At 34.7% G+C, this 26,112-nt stretch overlaps 1 protein-coding gene and 1 long non-coding RNA gene across 3 annotated transcripts; one reads left to right on the top strand and one right to left on the bottom strand.

Moving 5' to 3' along the window:
* Positions 1–3,529: 3,529 nt before the first annotated feature.
* LOC107939061 (uncharacterized) lies at positions 3,530–4,069 on the top strand. The gene has a single exon (XM_016872348.2). The coding sequence runs from the start codon at positions 3,658–3,660 to the stop codon at positions 3,919–3,921; it is 264 nt and encodes an 87-aa protein (XP_016727837.1). The 5' UTR covers positions 3,530–3,657; the 3' UTR covers positions 3,922–4,069.
* Positions 4,070–7,243: 3,174 nt separating this feature from the next.
* Positions 7,244–22,666, bottom strand: LOC107927090 (uncharacterized). 2 transcript variants are annotated; one of them, XR_001692374.2, is made up of 6 exons: positions 22,434–22,666; positions 22,015–22,247; positions 9,482–9,588; positions 9,188–9,320; positions 8,267–8,319; positions 7,244–7,485 (listed from the first exon to the last, which is right to left on the bottom strand). It is a non-coding gene; the product is annotated as an uncharacterized lncRNA (long non-coding RNA). The 2 variants fall into 2 exon arrangements; XR_005906646.1 differs by having other exon boundaries at positions 22,015–22,207.
* Between the last annotated feature and the right edge of the window lie 3,446 nt (positions 22,667–26,112).

Raw genomic sequence — 26,112 nt, 5'->3', positions numbered from 1 at the left:
GTACAAGATTCTCACAACCAAGACACATGCCCGTGTGCTAGCACACGACTGAGACACACGCCCGTATCTTTACCCATGTAAAGTTATCCAGGCATTCTATTTCTCAATTTTAAGGACGCCGAGGACACATAGCCAAACCACACGCCCGTGCGCATGGCCGTGTGTCATACACGGCTGAGACACAAGCCCGTGTGTCTACCTATATGGACGAAAATAGGTTATTTTCAGGGCCACTTTTCTCACCCAAATTTGCCTTCAACCTACAACAACACTTGAATACATTCACCAACCAATTCAGGACATTAAAACCAAGCTAAAACCAATCTTATGCATGATATATCATCACATGTATTCATGTATTCAAACTTACCTATTTGTATAAACATATAAATTTACCAAAATTCAATCTAGTCATACCAAGCATATATATGTATTAAACATGATATAACCTCATACACATACATCAAACATGCCATCACTAGCCATTCCAATGGCTAATTACAACCAACCATTTACATGCCATCATTGGCCAATTTAACCTATAAATGTCATTATACCAAAAGTTAGTTTGCTTTATATAACAAAAAATTCAAGGGATAGTGTGATGTGACTCTGACCAAGTTCCAACCTTTATGAGCTTTCGATTACTATAAAATAGAGAAAGAAAAATAGAGTAAGCATTTAATGCTTAATAAGTTCGTATAACAAGAATTTAACTTACCAATCATGTTCATTCAAAATAAGCATACAAACATGCATCCAAAACATTTTGGCCAAATGCCTAAACACATGCTCTCATCAAACCAGTTAGTCATGAAATTTCACATGAATATCAATAAATCAAAAATGAGCTCATCATACAACAATTTCCAGTTATTTCAGGGATATTCGAGATATAATTCATTTAAATCTCATATTTTTGTCCGTTGAATCATTGAAATATCGATGAATACTCGGGTAGTAGACACAAGGTGTATAAAATAGTGATCCGTAAATTCATATTTAGAGGTGCTCTTTAAGGCACATAATCGGGAGCACTCTCTCGAACATATGACAGGAAGCTCATGTAACCCATGTAACGGGAAGCTTATCCAGGCTGTATAACAGGAAGCTCATAAGAGCCATAATCAAAAAGCTCATACGAGCTAATAATAGGTAGCTTCGAAGAGCCATTAACGGGAAGCTCCAGATAGCCATATATCGGGAAGTTCAAACGAGCCATTATTAGAAAGCTCCAGAGAGCCATTAATCAGGAAGCTCACAAAGAGCCTTTAATCAAGAAGCTTATGAAGAGCCATATAACGGGACGCTCACAAAGAGCTGTGGTATGTCCGCAACACATGTAGGATCAATACCGATCGAGACGTTCATAGGAACCATGTAACGAGAAGCTCCAGAGGGCTAATAACGGGATGCTCTTTTGATCTTTGGTGTGTCCGCAACATATGCAAGACGACAACCAATTCAGGAAACTTGTATCCATCAAATTTCTTTCATTCATACAGAATTTAATGTTTATCAGACATGTCGGACATATAATTATTTTCATGTACATAACAATTTCATAGTTCACATAGACATCATTCAATTCAAACATATAATTACACAATTAAGTTACACAAACTTTCCTCGACACTTGTTCGTATACGAGAATCTACTAATCTTACACATTTTCTTTTCCTCAATCTAACTCTTTATTTGGTCTTTTCGGATCTATATAAATAAATTTAATCATCAATTTATTACATTTCATATTCAAATCAACCCAATTCACATCTTAGGCAAAAGTGTCATTTTGCCCCTATACTTTTAATTAATTCCAATTTCGTTCCTATGCTCGGAAAATGAAATTCATACATTTTAATCCTTATTTCAAGCCTAACCAATTTGTACATATAAAAATAACAGTCCATGTCTTTCATAAAAATTAGAAAATTTCCCTTAATTTTACATCTTTTCAATTTAGTCCCTAAATCACAATTTCATGGAAATTTCCTTTACAAAAGTTATTTATCTATCAACAACCTTTCATTTTTTACCATAAATTCCAAAATTTCAGCATACTCATCCATGGAAAAATTTTAATACTTTGATAACTTTGCAAATTAATCCCCAACATAGATAGATTGGGTTATTAAGACCTCGGAAATGTATAAATTACTAAAAACGGGATATGATTACTTACCCAATTAAACTTACTTGAAGTTCTATCTCTTAGCTAGAGTTTCCATAGAAAATTTTGGGGACGGTGATAATAATATGATATTTTCTTTTATTTTATTATTTATCATCCTATCATCTTTTTCTTTTCAATTTCATCCTTTTCTTTTCTTAAATTTCCATGGCTGAATCATCATAAATATCTACTAATCCTTCTTAATAGTCTATTTACCATATAAGGACCTCAAGTTTTGAATTCCATAGTTATTTGCTACCTATAGCTACTAGAACTCAACTTTTGTATTTTATGCAATTTGGTCTTTTTATCAATTAAATATGAAATCGGTAAAATTTCATACGTTATTCCTATCATAATGCAGACCATACAATAATTTTAAAATAATTTTAAAATAATTTTTCTTTCTGACTCGGATTTGTGGTCCTGAAACCACTGTTCCGATTTCACTAAAAAGGGACTGTTATAAAAACTTTTACTCCCCTCCCCCTCCCACCTCCCATATACCCCAAATCCATTTCCCACCAATTTTTTTTAATATTTTCCTCCAAAATTTTACTCTCCCATTTACTTTCCATAAAAATTTTACTCCCAAAAGCCCTCAAAACTTTTTATTTTCCCCCAAAATTTTTACTCTCTCCCGCTTTCTCCTAAAACTTCTACTCCCCTCCCATCCCCCTAAAATTTATATCTACTATTTATATTATTAAATTAAATTTCACATTTTGTACTATTTAAATTATTCAATTGTTTAATTATATTGAATATTTATATTAAAATTAAATTATTAATAATGCCGTAAATATTTGTATTAAAATTTTATGTTATCACATTTTTACATTTAATATATTTTTTTAATTTCAAAATACATAATCAGAAGATAATTGAAGCAGCTAAGTAAGCAAAGAAGCTAATTCGTATATAAAAGATTAATAAATAAATCATGAGGTGATGAAAGTTAATAATAAAATTAATTACGATGGGTGACAGTGGTTACAAAGACTTAAAATTATTTTTTAAAAATTTAAATCAAAAAAATATATTTAATTCAAAATTCATCTTATACTCAATTCAAAAATATTTTAAAATTAATAAAATATAATTTAACAATTCAATTAACTCAAAAAATTTTTATTTAATTCGATTTAGCGGTTATCCTTAAGCTGAACACGGATAAGAGGGAAAGGAATTCGCATTGAACGGCATACGCCATTAGGATTGCGGAAGTTTCTTGAAGAGAACGTTCGATACTGCGTGCGTGACTTTGTGAGATGTTTTTTTTATTATATATAATTGATTAATAAAAAGGAAAAAAATCGGTTTTTTAAACGCCTATAAATATGGAGTTGAGTTGAGAACATCAATTCAGAGCACCTCGTCTGTTTTTTAACCTAGCTAACTTTAAATAATTAACAAATCCTTACCCTAAATCAATTCTATTTTCTTAGATTTAGAATTCTCCTACCCAATACAAAAAAGTAATGAAAGGAAACAAGTCTTACGGCAATGGGTCATCATGGGCAGACCAATCGGACTACTCCGATCCAGCGGCTGCCACTAGTACTGCGAACGAGAAGAAAAGCAGCAGCGGTGGGGCAACCGCCAAGTACAAGCAGAAGGTCGGGGATGGGCTTGAGAAGACCAAATCTGTGGCTTCAACTGGGATGAAGAAGGTCAAACAAGGAACCTCCTCTGGGCTTCAATGGATCAAGGACAAGTATCATAAAAGTACCCACAAGCATTAGGATTATTAGACTTTGTTTATATTCCTTTTGGCTTTCCTTTAACTGGTTTTAATTTTATTCATTCATCTACCCATAATGATTTATTCCTCTGTTTTGATGTAAAACTGCAAATTATATCATAATAATAGATCAATATTGCTTTGTTTTATTTTTGGGCAGCCAAAGAGCTCAGTCTGCGAGTATTATATGTATGACTGATGGCGTCTAAAGCCAACCCGGTTCACCGTCTCTTTTATTACAAGGTGTTCTAATTCTTCAAACTGAATTAGATTTTCATGCTCCATGTAACTTAAAATTTGTTCTTATCATCGACAAACTGGCAGGATGTATCGGTTATCTAGATTGCACTCTGCAACTGCAGTGATTATAACTCTGTTAATGACTTAAACTGTTTTCATATATGAATCTGCCAGTTTTGAAACCTGAAAGGCTGAGTTTTTAGTATCTCTCGGTACAACTTTATTAATTATCGATTCATACGATAAATAAAGAGGTGAAAGAAGTGATACATATGGAAAACCATGCATCAGACAAGTTTCTGATAGCTTGTTTGAAAATCTCAGAGATGGTTCAGATGTTAGAAACAGCTTAGAAGAATTTATGGGTAAATTGGTTTGTTTCATTGCAGATGAGTTGAAAGTATGTACCTTCTCATTCTCATTGTCCAAGGTGTTTCCTTTCTTCCTCTAAGCATAGCAAAACCAGAAAAAAGAAAAGCACTTTCATTTCAATGATAAATTAATGTAAGCGGGGGTCGGTCAAGATTTGGACTTGAGGTGAACGTGAAAGCAAGAAAGCCTGCAAGAAGAGAGGTGAGATATGGGGACCTTGTAATTGGGACTCCTATGCTTAAGTCAGTGATATGGCTTATAGGATAAGCGAAAGAATAAAAGAAGATGAATAGTGAAATTAGTAAAGTCGAACTTCCATCTTACCATTCACATGACTGTTGTCTTAACCTTGGATACCAATCTGCTTCATCTGTTTGCTCCTGTCCGTTTTAATCATGTCAGGCGTTCTCAGCCCAATCTTTTGCGGCGTCAAGCTCCATTTTGCTTCCTGACATTCGTCTTTGATAAATGCACTTTTGTCCTCCTACGATTAACTATATATTAAACATAATTCTTGTGGGTCCTTTACTTTTAGGCGTATGGTAGGATATAATTTGACCTGCTAAATACCTAGACCACCTTCAGAGGAGTTTATTGTTTTGGGAATTCAATCTAAAATAGGGTTTATTCATCAGAGAGCGAGTTGTTCGTGTTTGGTTTGAATGTGCACATATCTTGGAGCTTAGTATGGCTAGATATCAGCCAAAATATTCAATTTTCCCTGAGGAAATTGCTAGGCCAGACTTCTCCATTATCGTCATAATATTTACATTAGTGTTAATTGAACTAGTCATCCGATATCATTCTAAATTGGTGTGTTGCAACTCTTACAAGAGGGCAGCACTGATTTTACTATTCCTAGAATTGTTCTAGTTCAATATGTTTGTTTCCTTCCTTGCTGTATTAAAAAAAAAAACCCATAACTAGGGTATATAAATAGAAAAATATTAAAATAATGTAATTAATGAATTCCTCCCGAAAACTTTAAATACCATATACAGGTTACCGAGGATTTAAAATGTAAGGTTATAAGTTAAGGATTACCATACATAAAATTACCATATACAGATTTCCATATATGGATTAAATAGGGTTTAAAATATAAGACTTAAACCTTCTATTTCACAACTGTAATTGATTCGTTATCAAGGACGAAGGAATAAAATTTTAAGTTTGGGTTAAATTTTGAAATTTTAAAATGTCTAAAAATAGTTATATAAACTAACTAGTTTTTTTTTTACTCGTGCAAAGCACGGATTAATATATATATATTACTGTCTATTTATTTAAATATGTTATATTAAATTTACTAGTAAATAAAATTTAAACAGTGATAAAAAAAAAGTTTTATGGTGAGGAAACGGTAAATTCAAGTAAAATTATAATATTTTTAAAAAAATTAAATTTATAATATAGTCAATCATAAGTAATTAACATATTAAACTTTAAAGTATGGAATTGAATGGAAATTTGTTACATGTGATTTAAATTTTTTTAAGAAAATTAATTAAATAGTGTAAATACATAGTAGAGGTGTCCATTAATCGAGGTGAAATTTAGTTCTTTAAAAAAAATTAAAACCTGTTTTACTATTCAAAAATTAATAAATAAATATATTTAGTAGATATTTTATATACTTTTCCAATTAAATTTAAATTTAGAAAATATTTTTATTATTTAAATTGAATTCCAGTTAAGCCATGTCATCTCAAGATATAAAAATACTTGTTTAAATTCGGCCCAAATTGAGATGACCTTATTGAGTCAATAAGTTACTTAATCAATAGACAGGTCTAATATACAATAACAAATTACAATACTCAAATATTTAATGGAGAAGGATCTGTTTCCCTACCGAAAATCTTAACATTTATTTCATAAAAATTTATATAAAAATGTTTAAAACATAGGTGGTAAATAAGAAAACAACACTAGTTATTTCTCATTACCACATTGTGCTTCTGAAACCTTATTATAATTTTTTATTTTCACCAATTTTAAAAAAGTAATAATTATGTCTTTCTTAGACTTGGCAACTTCATCAACTTGTTCAAACGATTTCTTATTATCTTCGTGTTCTCTACCTCCATCCTTGTACAGCCTGGTCCACTGTTTAAGCTTTTCATCCTTATATACATTATTTGATAATTTTTTTGCCAAGTCATTTGCTGCAAAAATAATAAATAATAAGTTGTAAATCAAGGATGCAAAGAAAGGAGACAAAACAAAGAGGAACATAATATTTTTTTTCCTTCACTAAAAGTTTTTGTTTTTCTCATTTTTGCTTCAAGAACCACCTCACTATAGGAAAACAGACTTTCAGCGGCGTTTTTTGTACCTTTAGTGGCGCTTTCTCAAGCGCCGCAAAAAGCGTCGCTATATGCAACGCCGCTAAAGACCATGACCTTTAGCGGCACTATTTTCAAAAACGCCGCTAAAGACCATGACCTTTAGCGGCGCTTTTTTCACAAACGCCGCTAAAGATCATAACCTTTAGCGCCACTTTTCTCACAAACGCTGCTAAAATAATGATATTAAAAAAATTATTTTATTTTAATTAAATAATATTTATTTCTATGTTAAATATTATATTATGTTTAATTTTTGAAATTTGAACTTTAAACTATATACATTTAAGGATAAATAAAAAATATTAATTAAATTAAATTTTCCATTAAAATTTAAACTTCAAAACTAAATATAAAAATTAATGAATTTAAATTTAATACATAAACATTGATTCAATATGTAATTTAATACATAAAAAAAACACACACACACACAGACACACGAAGTATTAGAATTTCTAAAACATAATTCATCCTGGTGAGAAAATAATGCCAAATCATCATCACATCTCATTAATCAAAGGAAAAAGATCAGAAAAGAAGAAGAAACAATATACAACAGAAGGCTGGTTCAAGCTTTAGATGAAGCCAAAGTATTGCAATGCCTGCATATATAACTTAGTGAAACTAACAACAAAAAAACACAAAATAGACAAACAATCACGCAGCAAAACTAGAGCAAATACAAGAATTTAAAAAATAAAAAAAAAGATGATAAATGGCAACAAAGCTAAAAACAAGTAGCAAAGTCAAACTACGCAAGCGATAAGAAGAAAATAACTAAAATTTTAAAATTTAAAATAGTACAGGGCCTAAAATTAACTAATTCGAAAAGTATTGGTCAAATTAAAATATAAGAACTAAATCATAACTTTCGCAAAGTATAGGAACTAATAATAGAATTAACCCGATATCTTTCTGTTGATTTGAAGTTTCTATCGACCTTTACCAATTCTCTGAAGCACATACAAGATGGAGATGTCTAGATTTAATTTCGAGTCTTTTACTCTGCTTGGCTTTAAGATGGGAAAGTAGTGGAGTTGGAACATGGGCATCCATTTATTTTAATGGGAGTTGAACCAATGGACAGAATTCATGCATACTTTGTAGTCTCAATTCTAATCCAAATTACTTGATTTGGAAAGAGTCTACCAGTGGGGATATAAACTACTGTTGATAGCATACTCAATTAAGGCACCTATGGTTTGCCGATGCAACTAGGGACAACAAGCAAAGTTTGCATTTCAATCACTCTTCAATGCTTAAATTAATAGTTTTTTGTTTAAGAAAATGGATAAAGATTAGAAGAAATTTATATTACAGGAGACCCAAAGTAGCAAAAGATTACAGAAAATAAAAAAAGGGTAAAAGAGAAGCTTAACATACCTGAAATAGAAGAAGAAAACTGTGAAAAATCAGTTTTAGTGCTTATTGACTACCTGTTGAGTTTGAGACAGGAAAGATTTTTAGAAGACCAAACTTTATACAAAAAAGAAACTGTAAAAAATATATAAAAAGCTAATAAAATTTTAGCTAAAATAAAAAATTCAAGATTTAAATATTTTAGATTTAAGTATATAGTTTCTTTTTCTAAATTTATTCAGGTTGTGTTTTTTTTTAATTTTTAAATTTAAAGGTAACATAAAAATATGAAAATAAAAATATCAATTACAAATTATATTTAATTTATATCACTGGAAGATCATATGAAGTTATAAATTGAAAAGATTTAACCAAAAAATATATACATGTCACATATAAAGACTGTAGTTCTACGAGTTGCACAACGGCATTATCTAGTTATGCCAGTAAAGAGCTTTCCTTGTTTCACCTTTTGTATATTTCTCCTAGTTACAGGAAACCAAATACCCCAGTAAGAGAGGTGGAAGCGTGAAAGGACAGCATTTTCTAAACCAATTTGAGGACAACTAAAATAACTAAACCAAATGTTTAGTCTCATTAATTATATTATAGTAGCAAAAATAATCAATGTGTGACCGAAATATGATAGATGATATGATATTTTTTTTTATTTTATAGTTTTGTTTATTTATTTATTTATTTTATTATTTGAAAATAATGAATTTCTTTTAATTTGGAGTTTAAAAAAATATTTTTTTTATTTAATATTAATCCATTAAGCATATCTCAATACTATTTTTTTTAACATGAATTCCTCTAATATTAGCAATATTTTTGTAGCATAACAAAAAAAATAGCCTTTGACAAAATGACCCCGTATAATGGCTAGCAGCTAGAAGGGACAACTATCCTAGATAAGAAATCGTGATGATTGGGGAAGAGTACCTCAAAGATTTGCATCAAGAAGGTCTTAATGGACTTGCTCTTGTCGATCACAGTCTCACTACCAACTTCAAGACGGCCGATTTGTTTGGGGTCAATCTTATATTTTGCAAGGAGTGAAGTAACAGCTGTTAAACTGCAGATCAAACATAACCACATTAGTAAAATCGAAGAAAGTGTTCATTTCAACCATCCATACAATGCAAATCTTAGTCATTATTATACATACTGTAAACCAGTATTACGTGATGCTAATAACATATAAGAAGAGTAGATATAAAATGTAGAATTTGTAACCTCATAGAGATAACATCTTACACTTCTGTACAAAAGGCCATGCAATCTTGTCTAAGTCCAATGGTGTATTTCCCCTTACTAGCACCATCATGAGCCTCCAATGCTTCCTGTTTTGTAGGAAAAAGAAATGAATATCATAAAATTAATCTCATATTACATTAATCTATGAATAAATAACATATCAAATAAAAAGCCATCATTCTACTATAAACTAAAACAAGTATTCATAACCATATGATCATGCAAAACTAGAATTTTTTTTTCTAGGGAAAATTGTAATTAACACCCATTGATCTAGTAAGGAATCAAACATAACACTTTAATAGTAGTTAGACTTCACCAAATTATAGAGTTCAAATGAGATGAACTTTTCAGATACACAATTAAAAATTTTGAAACAAGAAAAAAAACCCCAAGAAAATTAAATTTGGAGGCAATCAGTTTATTCACCATAAATAACCAAAAAAAATTCCACCTTTTACCCATTTTCTCCCTTGAATCAGCTACCCAACCAAAACCTAGAACTCAAAAACTCGAAGAAATTAACAGGAAAAAAAAAGGAAGAGATGAAATCACCTGTTGAACACAAGTAGGAGGGAAGTAGATTTCCATAGCAAGATTTCCCACATTCTTATCCATTGCTAAATGGATATTAACAAAAATATCCTCAACTGTTGCAAAGCCCTAATTTCTATTAGCAAACTATGTTTATATGCAAATGCAAATGTCATAATTTAAAACCAAATTCCATTCGCATAAGTAATTGTGACAGCCCTAAATTGACCCTAGTCGGAAAGTGGTTTCGGGACCACGAAACCGAGTCTTACAAATAATTAAAGGTTATATTCTGTGTTTATGATGTGCGTAAATGCTTGTGTGATAGTTCCATACTTTAATTTGGTCAGTGTATGTGAAATTTATTAGTAGGGACTTATGTGAGACAATTTAGAAATATGCTAGGCAAGTGTTCAAGTGGCCTATTAATATATGTGGGAAAGTGCTTGTCCTTGCATGTCAAATTAGCCAAATTAAAGCATAGTGGCCGGCCATGCTATGGGTGGAAACATGTCACAAACATGTTATGTTAGTGATGTATGTTAGGAAAAATAAAATAAGGAGCATGGTAATAAAATAATGAAAGGGAATATGATGAAAAAAAAAAGAAAGAATGTGTGTGATTGTTTCCCCCCCTTTTGCCGTGAATGGAAGAAAGAAAACAAAAAAAAAAAGTGTTCATCCTTGAACATCTTTGGCCTAATAGAAGAAAGAAAGGAAGGGAATGAGCTTGGAGAAAATCGGCTATGGAGGCTCATTAGATTAAGGTATGTTTAATGTTGCTTTGAAAGTTCATACATCCCTTGGATGATTGGTCTAAATTCTAATTATCTCATGGATGGATTTGGGATTATTAGAGAGTTAGTATTCGACTAAGAGGCTTCAAAAGTTTTAGTTGAAGCCTTGAGACTATTAGCATGTTAGCTGTATGGACGTGTTATGATGCTTGAGGTGTTAGGTAAATTTGAACTCATCACCAAGTTCTTTAAGCAATCCAAGCTAAAAGATTCGGTATTGAGGTATCTTGAGCATTCGACCATGGTAGGAAGTAGAGGGGAAATATGGTTGTTGTTGGATGAAGCAGGGTCTAACAAATGAGCACATATGTGCATTAGATGCTAGATGGAGAAGAATCGGCTAGCAAGTTGTGTGCTAAGGTCGAATATAATTTTGTATATTAATGAGTAATGCATGTGTTGAATTGATGGAAAGGGAGAGGATGCTTTAATAGTGTATATATGTGTATTAGCCAAGTTTTGAACTTGAAACAAAATGGGGTTTAGTCAATACAAGTGACCATACTTGTAGAATGTATTAAGTGTTGTAATCGGCCTCAGCATAGACATGTATGTTCGGCCACATGAATGAGTACATAAGTTGATGTGTATGTTCGGCCATAGGTAAGCATATTGATGGCTTTACCTTGACTTAGAAATTCGGCTAAGGGGAAATATTAGCTAATATGTTGAATTCGATTCGTGATTTCGTACATATGTGACTCTAATGTCTAATGTATATATGGGCTAAGTACCTTGAGCTTCTCTTTTGATGTTCGAATGAATTGTATTAAATTGCTTAATGTGATTAAAAATGCGTATGACCATTTTGTATTTGAGCTAAAGGTGGCCATATGACCCATCAAATTCATTGTCATGTTCGGCCATAAGCTAGCATAATGAGACTTTAATAAGTTAAATTTGTTTGAATTAGCTCAAGAGCTTAGAGGACCAAAGTTGGATAAGGGAAAGGAAAAAGTGATCGAATAGCCGCCGAAATCGCTCGACAACATCCGAGGTAAGTTTTCGAGTAATGGAGCTTAGATTATGATTCGATTAGATTATGTCTTGAGTAAATCAAAATCATGCTCTTTGTATGTGGCTATTGAGCCGAAATTTGTAAGTGTGATAAGTGTTTTGTGTTTGAGCTTTGGTAATGAAAATGAAATATGGATGTGTCATGATTTATTGATATATGTGCATGGTTATTCGAATGATATCCAGGCTAAGTCCCGAAGGCTTTTGTGCTAGGTGACTATAACCGGACTAAGATCCGAAGGCATTCGTGCGAGTTGCTATATCCGGGCTAAGACCCGAAGGCATTTGTGCTAGCGATTATATCCGGGCTAAAACCCGAAGGCATTTGTGCTAGCGACTATATTCGGGCTAAGTCCCGAAGGCATTTATGCTAGTGACCACATCCGGGCTAAGACCCGAAGGCCTTGCGCAAGTAGTTATATCCGGCTAAATCCCGAAGATTACTTGAGTTTGGGAATGAGCGATCTGCTGTAATAATTTCAATTAATACGCTCGTAAAATCTCAACAACGAGGTATGTGTTGTACATGCATTGGATTAATTGATTCCTTTTAAATAGCATTCGCTCAGTCGATTAAGGAGCTTCCGGTTTTTGGTTAAGTTGATCCCTTATGTATGAATATAAGGGTTGGAAATGTGAAGTAGGACTGATTTTTGAGAATATATGTGTATATGAAATTATCCGTTTAGTTATATGAATGCTATACTTCAGTTGAGCCTAATTCCATTGCTAAAAACTTACTAAGCATTAAATGCTTACTCCGTTTCTTTGAATCTCTGTTTTATAGATTTTGGTTCGTCAGCTATCGGACTCGGGAGTGTCGAAGTCGAAGTCGCCCATACTATCAAAGCCTCTTTTGGTACACTTTTGGTTGAACTTTGAAATGGCATGTATAGGACTACCCTGTTTGTTGTTGGTCATGGACCCTTTGGTTTTGTATAAATTTGGATAGCCATGCGAAAATGGCTTATATACACTTTGATCTTAATTTTATAATCGTCTTGTATGATGTTCATTAAGAGGTATGGAAATGTTTGGGAACGATTAGCCATTGGAATGGTTAATCATGATCATATTTTGTGCTATTTATGCAAAAGGGCTAGTTGAATCATGGAAACTATGTAATAGGTAAAGTCTACCTTAAAAATAGATGCTGATAGCAGCAGCAACGTGAATGTGAAAAATCACTAAAAATAGTAGGAATGGTATTAAATAGTGAATAAATTATTTAATCTAACCTTGATGAATCTATTTTCATAGGAAAGTAACGAAACGATCATATGAACGGTATGTTAAGAGATATTTAGGTTTTCGCGAAACAGGGCCAGAACGGTTTCTGGATTCCCTGTTCCGACTTTGGAAATTCATTATAAATTAACCAGAGATAATTAGAAGTCATGCCTTATATGTATAGATTCCTTTCTGAGTCTAGTTTCATTAGAAACAAACGGCATCAGTATTGAAGCTCTGTACAGGGAGATATCCAAGTCGTAGTGCATGGAGGGCAGAGTAGTTGAACCCTGAAACAGGGGAGAATTTAACTAATAAACTGTACTAATTGGCCTAACCAAAAATTCTAGAAAAACATTTGTAGATGGATATATGAGTCTAGTTTCAGGGAAAAATTGCGAAACTGATTTTCGAGTTTTGGAACTCAAGATATGATTTTTAAGGTGACAGTGACGCAGTTAGTCAGCTGTTTGGAAATTTTCAAAATGGACTGTGAGAATAAGTGAATTTAGTCTGTGAACCCCTCGTGTCCGACTCCGGTAATGGTCTCGGGTACGGGGTGTTACAATTTTATTGGTATCAGAGCTACGGTTTAGTCGCTTCTAGGACTACCGTAATGCGTTTGGGTCTAGCTATACATGCCATTTTATGTGATTATTTGATAGTGTGGTGATTTCTGACATTGCAAATGTGTTTATTTATAGTAATGGATCCCGATCCCAACCGAGCGGTAGCTGATGATCTTGAGAGTGTAGCGCCTGCTCCCGCACAAGGGACAGCGCCGGCGGACTCTCAACCTAATGCTAGTAATCCGAATGATGAAGCTAGACAAGCTTTTTATAGCGTGATGAATGATTGGATCAACCAATACATTCGAACTAATACGGCTGTTCCACAACCTCCATTCCCGACTAATACCACCCCCGCACCTACAATACCTTCGGTAACTGACCAAATAAGGTCGAATAATCCCCCAGTTGACAGAATCCAAAAACACGGGGCTACTGAATTTAAAGCTACGGATAGCGATGATGCCGAGCAAGCGGAATTTTGGTTGGACAACACTATCCGGGTACTCGATGAGCTATCTTGCACACCCGATGAGTGCCTAAAGTGTACTATCTCCTTGCTACGTGATTCTGCCTACTATTGGTGGAATACGTTGACTTCTGTTGTGCCCAGAGAGCAAGTAACTTGGGAGTTTTTCCAAACCGAGTTTCAAAAGAAGTATATCAGTCAGAGATTCATTGATAAAAAACGGAAGGAATTTCTTGAACTTAAACAAGGTTCCATGTCGGTTACCGACTATGAACGAAAATTTGTAAGGCTTAGCCGGTACGCGCAGGAATGCATTTCTTCAGAAGCCGTGATGTGTAAACGTTTCGAGGATGGGCTGAATGATGATATAAAGTTGTATGTTGGAATTTTGGAAATCCGAGAATTTGTGGCACTTGTCGAGCGGGCTTGCAAAGCCGAGGAGCTCAGTATGGAGAAAAGAAAAGCTGAGGTGGAAGCAAAGGAGTTTCGTAAGAGGTCTTCGGGGAAGCCCTTCCCACAGTCATCAAAGAAATTTAGAGATGGCTTAGGCCGATCTAGAGACACTTCGGTCTTATCTAGACGAGATCGCGATCGACCCTCTGTGAGTGCACGAGTCACTTCGGTCGCCAGTGTTGGAAATGATCGTCGAGACAGAACGGAGTGTCAGTATTGTGGTAAATGGCACTCGGGGAGTTGTAGATTCCATGATCGCTCCTGTTACAAGTGCGGGTCAGTTGACCACTTCATTAAAGATTGCCCGAGGTTGTCTAAACAGAATGCAAATCAGAGTAGGAAACCGGGTGCTACCACTGCTCGGGGTAGACCACCTAGAAATACGGGCAATGCTAGTGGTGGTCAGAGAGGATCTAGGGATGCTACGACCAGATCTGAGGCTCGTGCTCCTGCTAGGGCTTATGCGATACGCGCACGCGAGGATGCTTCCTCGCCAGATGTTATTACCGGTACTTTTACTCTCTTTGATACTAATGTGATTGCTTTGATTGACCCTGGTTCTACACATTCTTATATATGTGAAGCCTTAGCATCCAGTAAGACTTTACCTATTGAATCTACTGAGTTCGTAATTCGGGTGTCAAATCCCTTGGGTCGTTACATGCTTGTCGACAAAGTGTGTAAGAAATGTCCCCTAGTAATTCGAGGTTCCTGTTTTCCGGCGGACTTGATGCTTTTGCCGTTTGATGAATTTGATGTTATCCTCGGTTTAGATTGGTTAACCGTGCATGATGAGGTTGTGAATTGCAAAAGCAAGACTATTGATTTGAGGTGCGCAAATAACGAGATAATCCGAGTTAAGTCTACGGACTTAAAGGGGTTGCCAGCTGTAATATCATCAATGTTGGCCCAGAAATATGTAAGAAAGGGGTGCGAAGCATACCTTGCGTATGTACTTGATGACAAAGAGTTAGAAAAGAAACCCGAATCTGTGCCGGTGGTTTGTGAATACCCGGATGTTTTTCCCGAGGAATTACCGGGTTTACCACCTGTTCGGGAGGTAGAGTTTGGTATTGAGCTTGTACCTGGGACTACGCCGATTTCGATAGCTCCGTATCGTATGGCACCAACCGAGTTAAAGGAGTTGAAAGCTCAGTCGCAAGAATTGACGGATAGAGGTTTCGCTCGACCAAGTTTCTCACCTTGGGGTGCACCAGTATTGTTTGTGAAAAAGAAGGACGGAACCATGAGGTTGTGCATTGACTATCGTCAGCTGAATAAAGTGACGATAAAGAATAAATATCCGTTACCGCGTATTGATGATTTGTTTGATCAACTAAAGGGAGCCTCAGTGTTTTCAAAGATAGATTTGAGATCGGGTTATTACCAGTTGCGAATTCGAGATTCGGATATACCCAAAACAGCTTTCAGAATGAGATACAGCCACTACGGGTTCTTAGTGATGCCGTTTGGGCTCACTAATGCCCCGGCGGTATTTATGGATTTGATGAATCGGATCTTCAGACAGTATTTGGACCGGTTCGTAGTTGTGTTCATTGATGACATCTTGGTCTATTCAAGAGATGAGACCGAACATGCTGAGCACCTGAGATTAGTGTTGCAAATTTTACGGGATAAGCAGTTATATGCTAAGTTCAGTAAGTGTGAGTTCTGGTTAAGAGAGGTTAGCTTCTTGGGTCATGTGGTATCCGTATCGGGTATTCGAGTTGACCCGAGTAAAATTTCAGCCATACTTAACTGGAAGCCTTCGAGAAATATTACTGAGGTTCGAAGCTTTTTGGGACTTGCCGGTTACTACCAACTGTTTGTAAAAGGTTTCTCGATGATAGCCACACCAATGACGAAGCTACTTCAAAAAGATGTTAAGTTCGAATGGACGGAAAAATGTCAGAAAAGTTTTGATCAACTGAAAACTTATTTGACTGAAGCTCCAATTCTACTGCAGCCCGAATTAGGCAAAGAGTTTGTCATTTATAGTGATGCCTCCCTACTTGGGTTGGGTTGCGTATTGATACAAGAAGGTCGAGTTGTGGCCTATGCGTCAAGACAACTGAAGCCACATGAGAAAAATTATCCGACCCATGATCTCGAACTAGCTACAATCGTATTCGCTTTGAAAATATGACGACACTACTTATTTGGGGAGAAGTGCCATGTATATTCGGATCACAAAAGTCTCAAATATTTGATGACTCAAAGAGACTTGAATCTGCGACAAAGGCGTTGGCTTGAGTTGTTGAAAGATTATGAACTTGTCATTGACTATCACCCGGGAAAGGCTAATGTGGTTGCGGATGCCTTAAGTCGTAAATCACTGTTTGCTTTACGAGCGATGAATGTACACTTGTCTGTTCTATCCGACAATGTGTTAGTGGCGGAATTAAAGGCCAAACCATTGTTGATTCATCAAATTCGTGAAGCTCAGAAAGTCGATGATGAATTGGTTGCAAAATGGGCTGAATATGTTCCGAATATGGAATCAGAGTTTCAAATTGATGATGACGATTGTTTGAGGTTCAGAAGTTGTTTGTGTGTTCCAAGAAATTCAGAACTCATTTCGATGATTCTGAACGAAGCTCATTGTAGCCGAATATCAATTCACCCGGGGAGTACAAAAATGTACAACGATCTGAGACGCCAGTTTTGGTGGCGTGGTATGAAACGATACATTTCCGATTTCGTATCGAAGTGTTTAATATGTCAACAAGTGAAGGCAGAACATCAAGTGCCTACGGGTTTACTCCAGCCGATCATGATACCTGAATGGAAATGGGATCGTGTCACGATGGATTTCGTATCTGGGTTGCCGGTATCGGCAAGTAAGAAAGATGCGATTTGGGTTGTTGTGGATAAACTGACTAAGTCGGCTCACTTTATCCCCGTACACACGGATTTTTCATTGGAAAAACTAGCTGAGTTGTATGTTTCTCAGATTGTGAGATTACACGGGGTACCGATTTCTATTGTGTCGGATAGAGATTCGAGATTCACCTCGCGATTTTGGAAGAAATTGCAAGAAGCTTTGGGTGCCAAGTTGCATTTTAGCACCGCTTTTCATCCACAAACCGATGGTCAAACCGAGCGGATAATTCAGATACTTGAGGATATGTTGAGATGTTGCATCCTCGAGTTTAGTGGTTCATGGGAACGGTATTTACCTTTGATTGAATTCGCTTACAACAATAGTTTTCAGTCAAGCATTAAGATGGCGCCTTACGAGGCTTTGTACGGTCGAAAATGCCGTACACCATTGTTTTGGACCGAGCTCGGTGAAAGTAAAATTTTCGGAGTTGATTTGATTAAAGATGCTGAACAGAAAGTAAAAGTAATCCGTGAAAGTCTGAAGGCAGCCACAGATCGTCAGAAATCGTATGCGGACTTGAAACGAAAAGACATTGAATATCAGGTGGGAGATAAAGTGTTTCTTAAAGTTTCGCCTTGGAAAAAGATACTCAGATTTGGCCGTAAGGGCAAGTTGAGTCCGAGATTCATTGGGCCGTACGAAAGCTCCGAACGAGTTGGTCCAGTTGCGTATAGATTGATTTTGCCCCCTGAACTTGAAAAGATTCACGACGTCTTTCATGTTTCGATGCTTCGACGTTATAGATCTGATCCGTCACACGTAATTAATCCATCAGAGGTTGAAATTCAATCCGATATGAGTTATGAAGAAGAACCAATTCGTATCCTAGCTCATGAAGTGAAAGAGTTGCAAAACAAAAGGGTTCCGTTAGTAAAAGTGTTATGGCTCAAACACGGAATCGAAGAAGCTACTTGGGAAACCGAGAACTCTATGAAGGAACGATACCCAAACCTATTTACCGGTAAGATTTTCGGGGACGAAAATTTCTTAAGTGGGGGAGAGTTGTGACAGCCCTAAATTGACCCTAGTCGGAAAGTGGTTTCGGGACCACGAAACCGAATCTTACAAATAATTAAAGGTTATATTCTGTGTTTATGATGTGCGTAAATGCTTGTGTGATAGTTCCATACTTTAATTTGGTCAGTGTATGTGAAATTTATTAGTAGGGACTTATGTGAGACAATTTAGAAATATGCTAGGCAAGTGTTCAAGTGGCCTATTAATATATGTGGGAAAGCGCTTGTCCTTGCATGTCAAATTAGCCAAATTAAAGCATAGTGGCCGGCCATGCTATGGGTGGAAACATGTCACAAACATGTTATGTTAGTGATGTATGTTAGGAAAAATAAAATAAGGAGCATGGTAATAAAATAATGAAAGGGAATATGATGAAAAAAAAGAAAGAATGTGTGTGATTGTTCCCCCCTTTTGTCGTGAATGGAAGAAAGAAAACAAAAAAAGTGTTCATCCTTGAACATCTTTGGCCTAATAGAAGAAAGAAAGGAAGGGAATGAGCTTGGAGAAAATCGGCTATGGAGGCTCACTAGATTAAGGTATGTTTAATGTTGCTTTGAAAGTTCATACATCCCTTGGATGATTGGTCTAAATTCTAACTATCTCATGGATAGATTTGGGATTATTAGAGAGTTAGTATTCGACTAAGAGGCTTCAAAAGTTTTAGTTGAAGCCTTGAGACTATTAGCATGTTAGCTGTATGGACGTGTTATGATGCTTGAGGTGTTAGGTAAATTTGAACTCATCACCAAGTTCTTTAAGCAATCCAAGCTAAAAGTTTCGATATTGAGGTATCTTGAGCATTCGGCCATGGTAGGAAGTAGAGGGGAAATATGGTTGTTGTTGGATGAAGTAGGGTCTAACAAATGAGCACATATGTGCATTAGATGCTAGATGGAGAACAATCGGCTAGCAAGTTGTGTGCTAAGGCCGAATATAATTTTGTATATTAATGAGTAATGCATGTGTTGAATTGATGGAAAGGGAGAGGATGCTTTAATAGTGTATATATGTGTATTAGCCAAGTTTTGAACTTGAAACAAAATGGGGTTTAGTCAATACAAGTGACCATACTTGTAGAATGTATTAAGTGTTGCAATCGGCCTCAGCATAGACATGTATGTTCGGCCACATGAATGAGTACATAAGTTGATGTGTATGTTCGGCCATAGGTAAGCATATTGATGGATTTACCTTGACTTAGAAATTCAGCTAAGGGGAAATATTAGCTAATATGTTGAATTCGATTCGTGATTTCGTACATATGTGACTCTAATGTCTAATGTATATATGGGCTAAGTACCTTGAGCTTCTCTTTTGATGTTCGAATGAATTGTATTAAATTGCTTAATGTGATTAAAAATGCGTATGACCATTTTGTATTTGAGCTAAAGGTGGCCATATGACCCATCAAATTCATTGTCATGTTCGGCCATAAACTAGCATAATGAGACTTTAATAAGTTAAATTTGTTTGAATTAGCTCAAGAGCTTAGAGGACCAAAGTTGGATAAGGGAAAGGAAAAAGTGATCGAATAGCCGCCGAAATCGCTCGACAACATCCGAGGTAAGTTTTCGAGTAATGGAGCTTAGATTATGATTCGATTAGATTATGTCTTGAGTAAATCAAAATCATGCTCTTTGTATGTGGCTATTGAGCCGAAATTTGTAAGTGTGATAAGTGTTTTGTGTTTGAGCTTTGGTAATGAAAATGAAATATGGATGTGTCATGATTTATTGATATATGTGCATGGTTATTCGAATGATATCCGGGCTAAGTCCCGAAGGCTTTTGTGCTAGGTGACTATAACCGGACTAAGATCCGAAGGCATTCGTGCGAGTTGCTATATTCGGGCTAAGACCCGATGGCATTTGTGCTAGCGATTATATCCGAGCTAAAACCCGAAGGCATTTGTGCTAGCGACTATATCCGGGCTAAGTCCAGAAGGCATTTATGCTAGTGACCACATCCGGGCTAAGACCCGAAGGCCTTGCGCAAGTAGTTATATCCGGCTAAATCCCGAAGATTACTTGAGTTTGGGAATGAGCGATCTGCTGTAATAATTTCAATTAATACGCTCGTAAAATCTCAACAACGAGGTATGTGTTGTACATGCATTGGATTAATTGATTCCTCTTAAATAGCATTCGCTCAGTCGATTAAGGAGCTTCCAGTTTTTGGTTAAGTTGATCCCTTATGTATGAATATAAGGGTTGGAAATGTGAAGTAGGACTGATTTTTGAGAATATATGTGTATATGAAATTATCCGTTTAGTTATATGAATGCTATACTTCAGTTGAGCCTAATTCCATTGCTCAAAACTTACTAAGCATTAAATGCTTACTCCGTTTCTTTGAATCTCTGTTTTATAGATTTTGGTTCGTCAGCTATCGGACTCGGAAGTGTCGAAGTCGAAGTCGCCCACACTATCAAAGCCCCTTTTGGTACACTTTTGGTTGAACTTTGAAATGGCATGTATAGGACTACCCTTTTTGTTGTTGGTCATGGACCCTTTGGTTTTGTATAAATTTGGATAGCCATGCGAAAATGGCTTATATACACTTTGAGCTTAATTTTATAATCGTCTTGTATGATGTTCATTAAGAGGTATGGAAATGTTTGGGAACGATTAGCCATTGGAATGGTTAATCATGATCATATTTTGTGCTATTTATGCAAAAGGGCTAGTTGAATCATGGAAACTATGTAATAGGTAAAGTCTACCTTAAAAATAGATGCTGATAGCAGCAGCGACGTGAATGTGAAAAATCACTAAAAATAGTAGGAATGGTATTAAATAGTGAATAAATTATGTAATCTAACCTTGATGAATCCATTTTCATAGGAAAGTAACGAAACGATCATATGAACGATATGTTAAGAGATATTTAGGTTTTCGCGAAACAGGGCCAGAACGGTTTCTGGATTCCCTGTTCCGACTTTGGAAATTCATTATAAATTAACCAGAGATAATTAGAAGTCATGCCTTATATTTATAGATTCCTTTCTGAGTCTAGTTTCATTAGAAACAAACGGCATCAGTATTGAAGCCCTGTACAGGGAGATATCCAAGTCGTAGTGCGTGGCGGTCAGAGTAGTCGAACCCTGAAACAGGGGATAATTTAACTAATAAACTGTACTAATTGGCCCGACCAAAAATTCTAGAAAAACATTTGTAGATGGATATATTAGTCTAGTTTTAGGGAAAAATTGCAAAACTGATTTTCGAGTTTTGGAACTCAAGATATGATTTTTAAGGTGACAGTGACCAGTTAGTCAGCTGTCTGGAAATTTTCAAAATGGACTGTGAGAATAAGTGAATTTAGTCTGTGAACCCCTCGTGTCCGACTCCGGTAACGGTCTCGGGTACGGGGTGTTACAGTAATAATTTAAGACCCCCTGATTTTGCTTCACTTTAAGATTACAAATTGCAAGTGAATTTGAATTATGAAATCAAATGATTCAACAAAAATAGCCTTAAAGGATAATGCCAAGTCACAGTGAAGTTTTTGAGCTATGAAAAGCAAGGGAGTGAAAAGGGTACCTCGGTTTCAACTTCGACAGTAGCAAGACGGAGCATTTGAGAATTGCGAGTAGCGGAAGTTGGAGTGTCATCGTCTTCAAAGTCTTTGACTGACTTAACAATCGGTAGCTTTTTTGTGTATGTCCAATGGGCGTGGCCTAAACGATAGCCTACTCATTTTTTGTTCTTCCTTTTTCTTTCACCTCACAGCGCACTCTCAATCGATTCAGTTATTCCACATCGAAACCAACACACTAATTAAAAAGATAACAAAGCGAAAATCCACTTAACAATTCAAATTCAAAAGAAGAAAAGGAAGAAATTTAGCACTTGCATTTTCATGCACTGGTTCATACTGAAAGCAAACGGAACTGTAGGCAGAGCAATCATTGGTAACAACGGAATTGAGCAACAGGAGATTGAAAAATGGAGAGGCTTACATTGACAAGGGAGAGGTGAAACGGGAGATTTCTAGGGTTTCGTTGCTGCTGCTGCTGGGGCAGGGATTCTGAAATCTCTTAGATTGCTGCCCCCGGAATGTCTTCTTTTCGTCCATTTAGTCTTCCCCCGGTTCTAGGAGCAGCGATTGACTATCTTGATGCGGAGGGATCGCTTCTTCATGAACCAAAAGTTATATCCTAAACCAACAGATCCTCTTTCGCACAGCATTTTTGGAGTAGGCTTAGTGCTTTCTTGAAAGCCTAGAATTAAAAGAAACCCTAACAGATCGAGAGAAAATGAGTAGGGACTAACGAGCGGGTAATCAAAAATTGGGGATTTTAATTTTTTTTTGCGGCGTTTTCACTAAAAACGCCATTATAAGATTAATTTTATTTTATTTTTTATTTTTAACATATTTTTTTTATTTTTTTCTTTTGGATTTTTTTTTAATTTTGAATATTGAACTTTTTAATTGAAATATGGACTAAAATATTAAATATTAAATTTTTAAGTTTTTTTTTTAAATTTTAACTTTTAAATTTTTAAATTTTGAGTTTATTTTTTATTTCGGTTTAATGTGTAATTGTAGACGTGAAATTCTAATTGTGGTTTAAATGTATAATTGAAACTTTAATTTTGATTTAATCATACACATTTATAAAAAATACATCAATATATTTTTATATTGAATAAATATAAATATTTATGTATCCATGCAATATATAAATATAAAATGATGTTATATCAATAATTGTGTAAAAGAAAATGAAAAAAAGTGGAGACAATATATATTTTAAAAAGAAAATGAGTTACAATTAAAAAACGTGGAGACACAAATGAGTGTAGAGAATTTTCGTTCGTATAAATAAATATATATATTTTGATTAATCAGTATAGATAAATATTAAAATAGTATAAACAAAAATTATTAATATAATTTAAAGGTAAACTTATCATTTAAAACATTTTCCACAAAATATCCCTTCAATCCATTAAACAATATAACACCTTATTAATATATAAAAAATATTTTTTTATCAAAATCAAGATATCTACTATCGATAACAATAATTAATTATAGGGTTTAGGATTTAATTATTGAATATGATTCACTTGAGATTAACATACTATATACCCATGGCCATTAAACCTTAAACCATAAAACCCTAAACCATAGACCTTAAACCTTAAATATTAAACCGTAAACCAAAAAATAAATTTAATCAATATTAAGTATTGCTTCCATAATTTATTATGAACATAAGCTTTTACATTAATATATATGTATATACACATCAACATCCATGTGACGTTTTTTGGGGTTTAGGGTTTTAGAAGTTATGGTTTAGTGTTTAGGGGTTTAGTATTTTAGGAGTTATAGATTAGTGTTCATGATTTTTTTTGGGTTTAGGGTTTTAGGGGTTATATGACTTTTAGCGGCGTTTTACCAAAAGCGCCGCTAGTGCTCCAACTTTTAGCGGCGTTTTACCAAAAGCGCCGCTAATGCCCCGACTTTTAGCGGCGTTTTACCAAAAGTGCCGCTATTGCCCCGACTTCTAGCGGCGTTTTAACAAAAAAACGCCGCTATTGCTCTGTTTTTAGCGGCGTTTTACCAAAAAACGCCGCTATTGCTCTGTTTTTAGCGGCGTTTTACCAAAAACGCCGCTATTGCTCTGTGTTTTACAATTTTTGCGGCGTTTTTTGATAAAACGCCGCTAAAAACGCCGTTAAAACCCTATTTTCCTGTAGTGCCTCTGGGGAGTGTGTGTAAAAAGAGTAAAGGGAAGGAAATAAAATCAACTATGTATTAGACATATATACAGGATCATATGATTACGTAGGTAGAATAAATTCAATAGAGGGAACTTACTTTCTTTTCTTTGATTCAGAACTTCGTTCCGTTCATAATCTGCAAAGAATGAAGTAATCAACTATTAGAGGCATGCATATCAATAATAGAGTGGGAAATCACTGCTGCATGAGTTTTGGAAACAAATTGACTGAAATACCTATGCCAAATTCGAAAACACTACATATTGCTTAAAAACCCTAAATATTTTAGGTTTTAATATGTCATTTATACCATTTCATGTGTGACAAAAAAAAAGAAAAAAAAAAGAAAATGGGATTTCAGAAATTAATTTTTGCAGAAAAACAAATTTAGGTTTTAATATTCATGGGTTCAATATTTGTGGAAACTTTTTCCTTTCAAAATTTTATTTTGTTCTTGAAATATAAATATGGCATAATAAGCTAAAACGGATTTGATACAATTAATTAGTATCTTTTACGGTAATCAATTCCTATTTAAGGAAATTAAGAATACTAAGCTAAAACTCGTAACAAATTAAAGAGATTAATATTGTAAATACATCAAAATTACTTAATCACGTGATTATAGTTTTAAATTGATTTTTTTTTTGAGTTTGCATTTGAAAAAGAATTGTTGTTGCAACATAATTGAATTAAATAAATTAAAGGCAAAGTAAAGCAATGAGCAAAATAATTAGAGAATTAATACACAATATTTATTAACGCAATCACCAATGCTACTCTATGGAGTCTCAGTTAATGAATACAATCTTCCAAATCACCTATTAGCTTAAGCTCAATTTATTATTATGCAAAGAATTAATTCTAGCCCCAACACTAATTTCAATTGTTACAAACCACCCACCCAAATACCTTACAATACAATCAATAAACCTCTCCAAATAATACCTAAAATCAGAGGCGAAGCCAGGGGGGCTGGCATGGGCCCGGCCTCCCCTAAAATGTAAAATTATTATTTTGGCCCTTAAACTTTTTTAAAAATTTTAAATTAGTAAAGGTAAAGTTGCACTTTGGCCCCCTTAAAATTATAAAAATTCAATTTAATCCTTTACAAATTATAAAGATATAAACTATAAAAAATTAAAATTTCATCCGGCCCCCGTAAAAAATATTTTTGGCTTTGTCCCTGCCTAAAATAGTGTCACAAAATAACCAAAAGAACACAACAAAGTTGTCGGCAAAGACACTCCCAAAACTGCACCCTAAGTGACATTACAAGCAACCTATTTATAGATTGATACAAGAGTCCATCCAATAAAATTTTGATAAGCCTTCATAAATCAACATTTTCCAAAACTCTCTCAAGAGATAAGGATAAGGATAAACGTTTTCAACACTTTAAACTTCTCAATATGATCAGTTAAAGAGATGAAGAGTCCTAGTCGAAAATCAACTCTTGTTTTGTCAAATATGTCACTCTTTAGTAGGCCAAAAATGTCAAAAATCCATGGGGCTGAATAGCCCATAGTCCAAGCAAAAATTGTTCTTTGGTTAAATAGAACAAGGAATGAGCAAGCCATAAACCCCAATATTCTCCCCCTTGGAATTTTGGACAAAACCCTTTGACAAAGTGAAATGCAACAACTACAACTAAGAACAAAATATTTCATTTGTTGCTACCATTTTAATCTCCCAATTTTAAGGTAAAGATGTAAAAAGTGCAACCATAAGATATCAACCAAACATTAGTTCAAAAGATAGAGACATTAATAGACAAAATTACAAAATCATCTTCAATACTCCCCATTACTCTATAAATCCCCAATCAGAATCCTTCAAGTTGTTTAAAGGGGATAAGATAAAATGTTATATGATCAACAATAGGAGTTGTAGCTCGTGGAACAA

Source organism: Gossypium hirsutum, chromosome A12, assembly GCF_007990345.1.
Source record: "Gossypium hirsutum isolate 1008001.06 chromosome A12, Gossypium_hirsutum_v2.1, whole genome shotgun sequence".
NCBI classification, from domain to species: Eukaryota; Viridiplantae; Streptophyta; class Magnoliopsida; order Malvales; family Malvaceae; genus Gossypium; species Gossypium hirsutum.
The sequence above is the reverse complement of the archived record's forward strand: the minus strand, read 5'-3'. Positions and strand labels throughout refer to the sequence as shown.

What these genes read in the sequence shown, in the direction of transcription:
- LOC107939061 (XM_016872348.2), top strand. Translation starts at nt 3,658, where the DNA reads ATGAAAGGAAACAAGTCTTACGGCAATGGGTCATCATGGGCAGACCAA.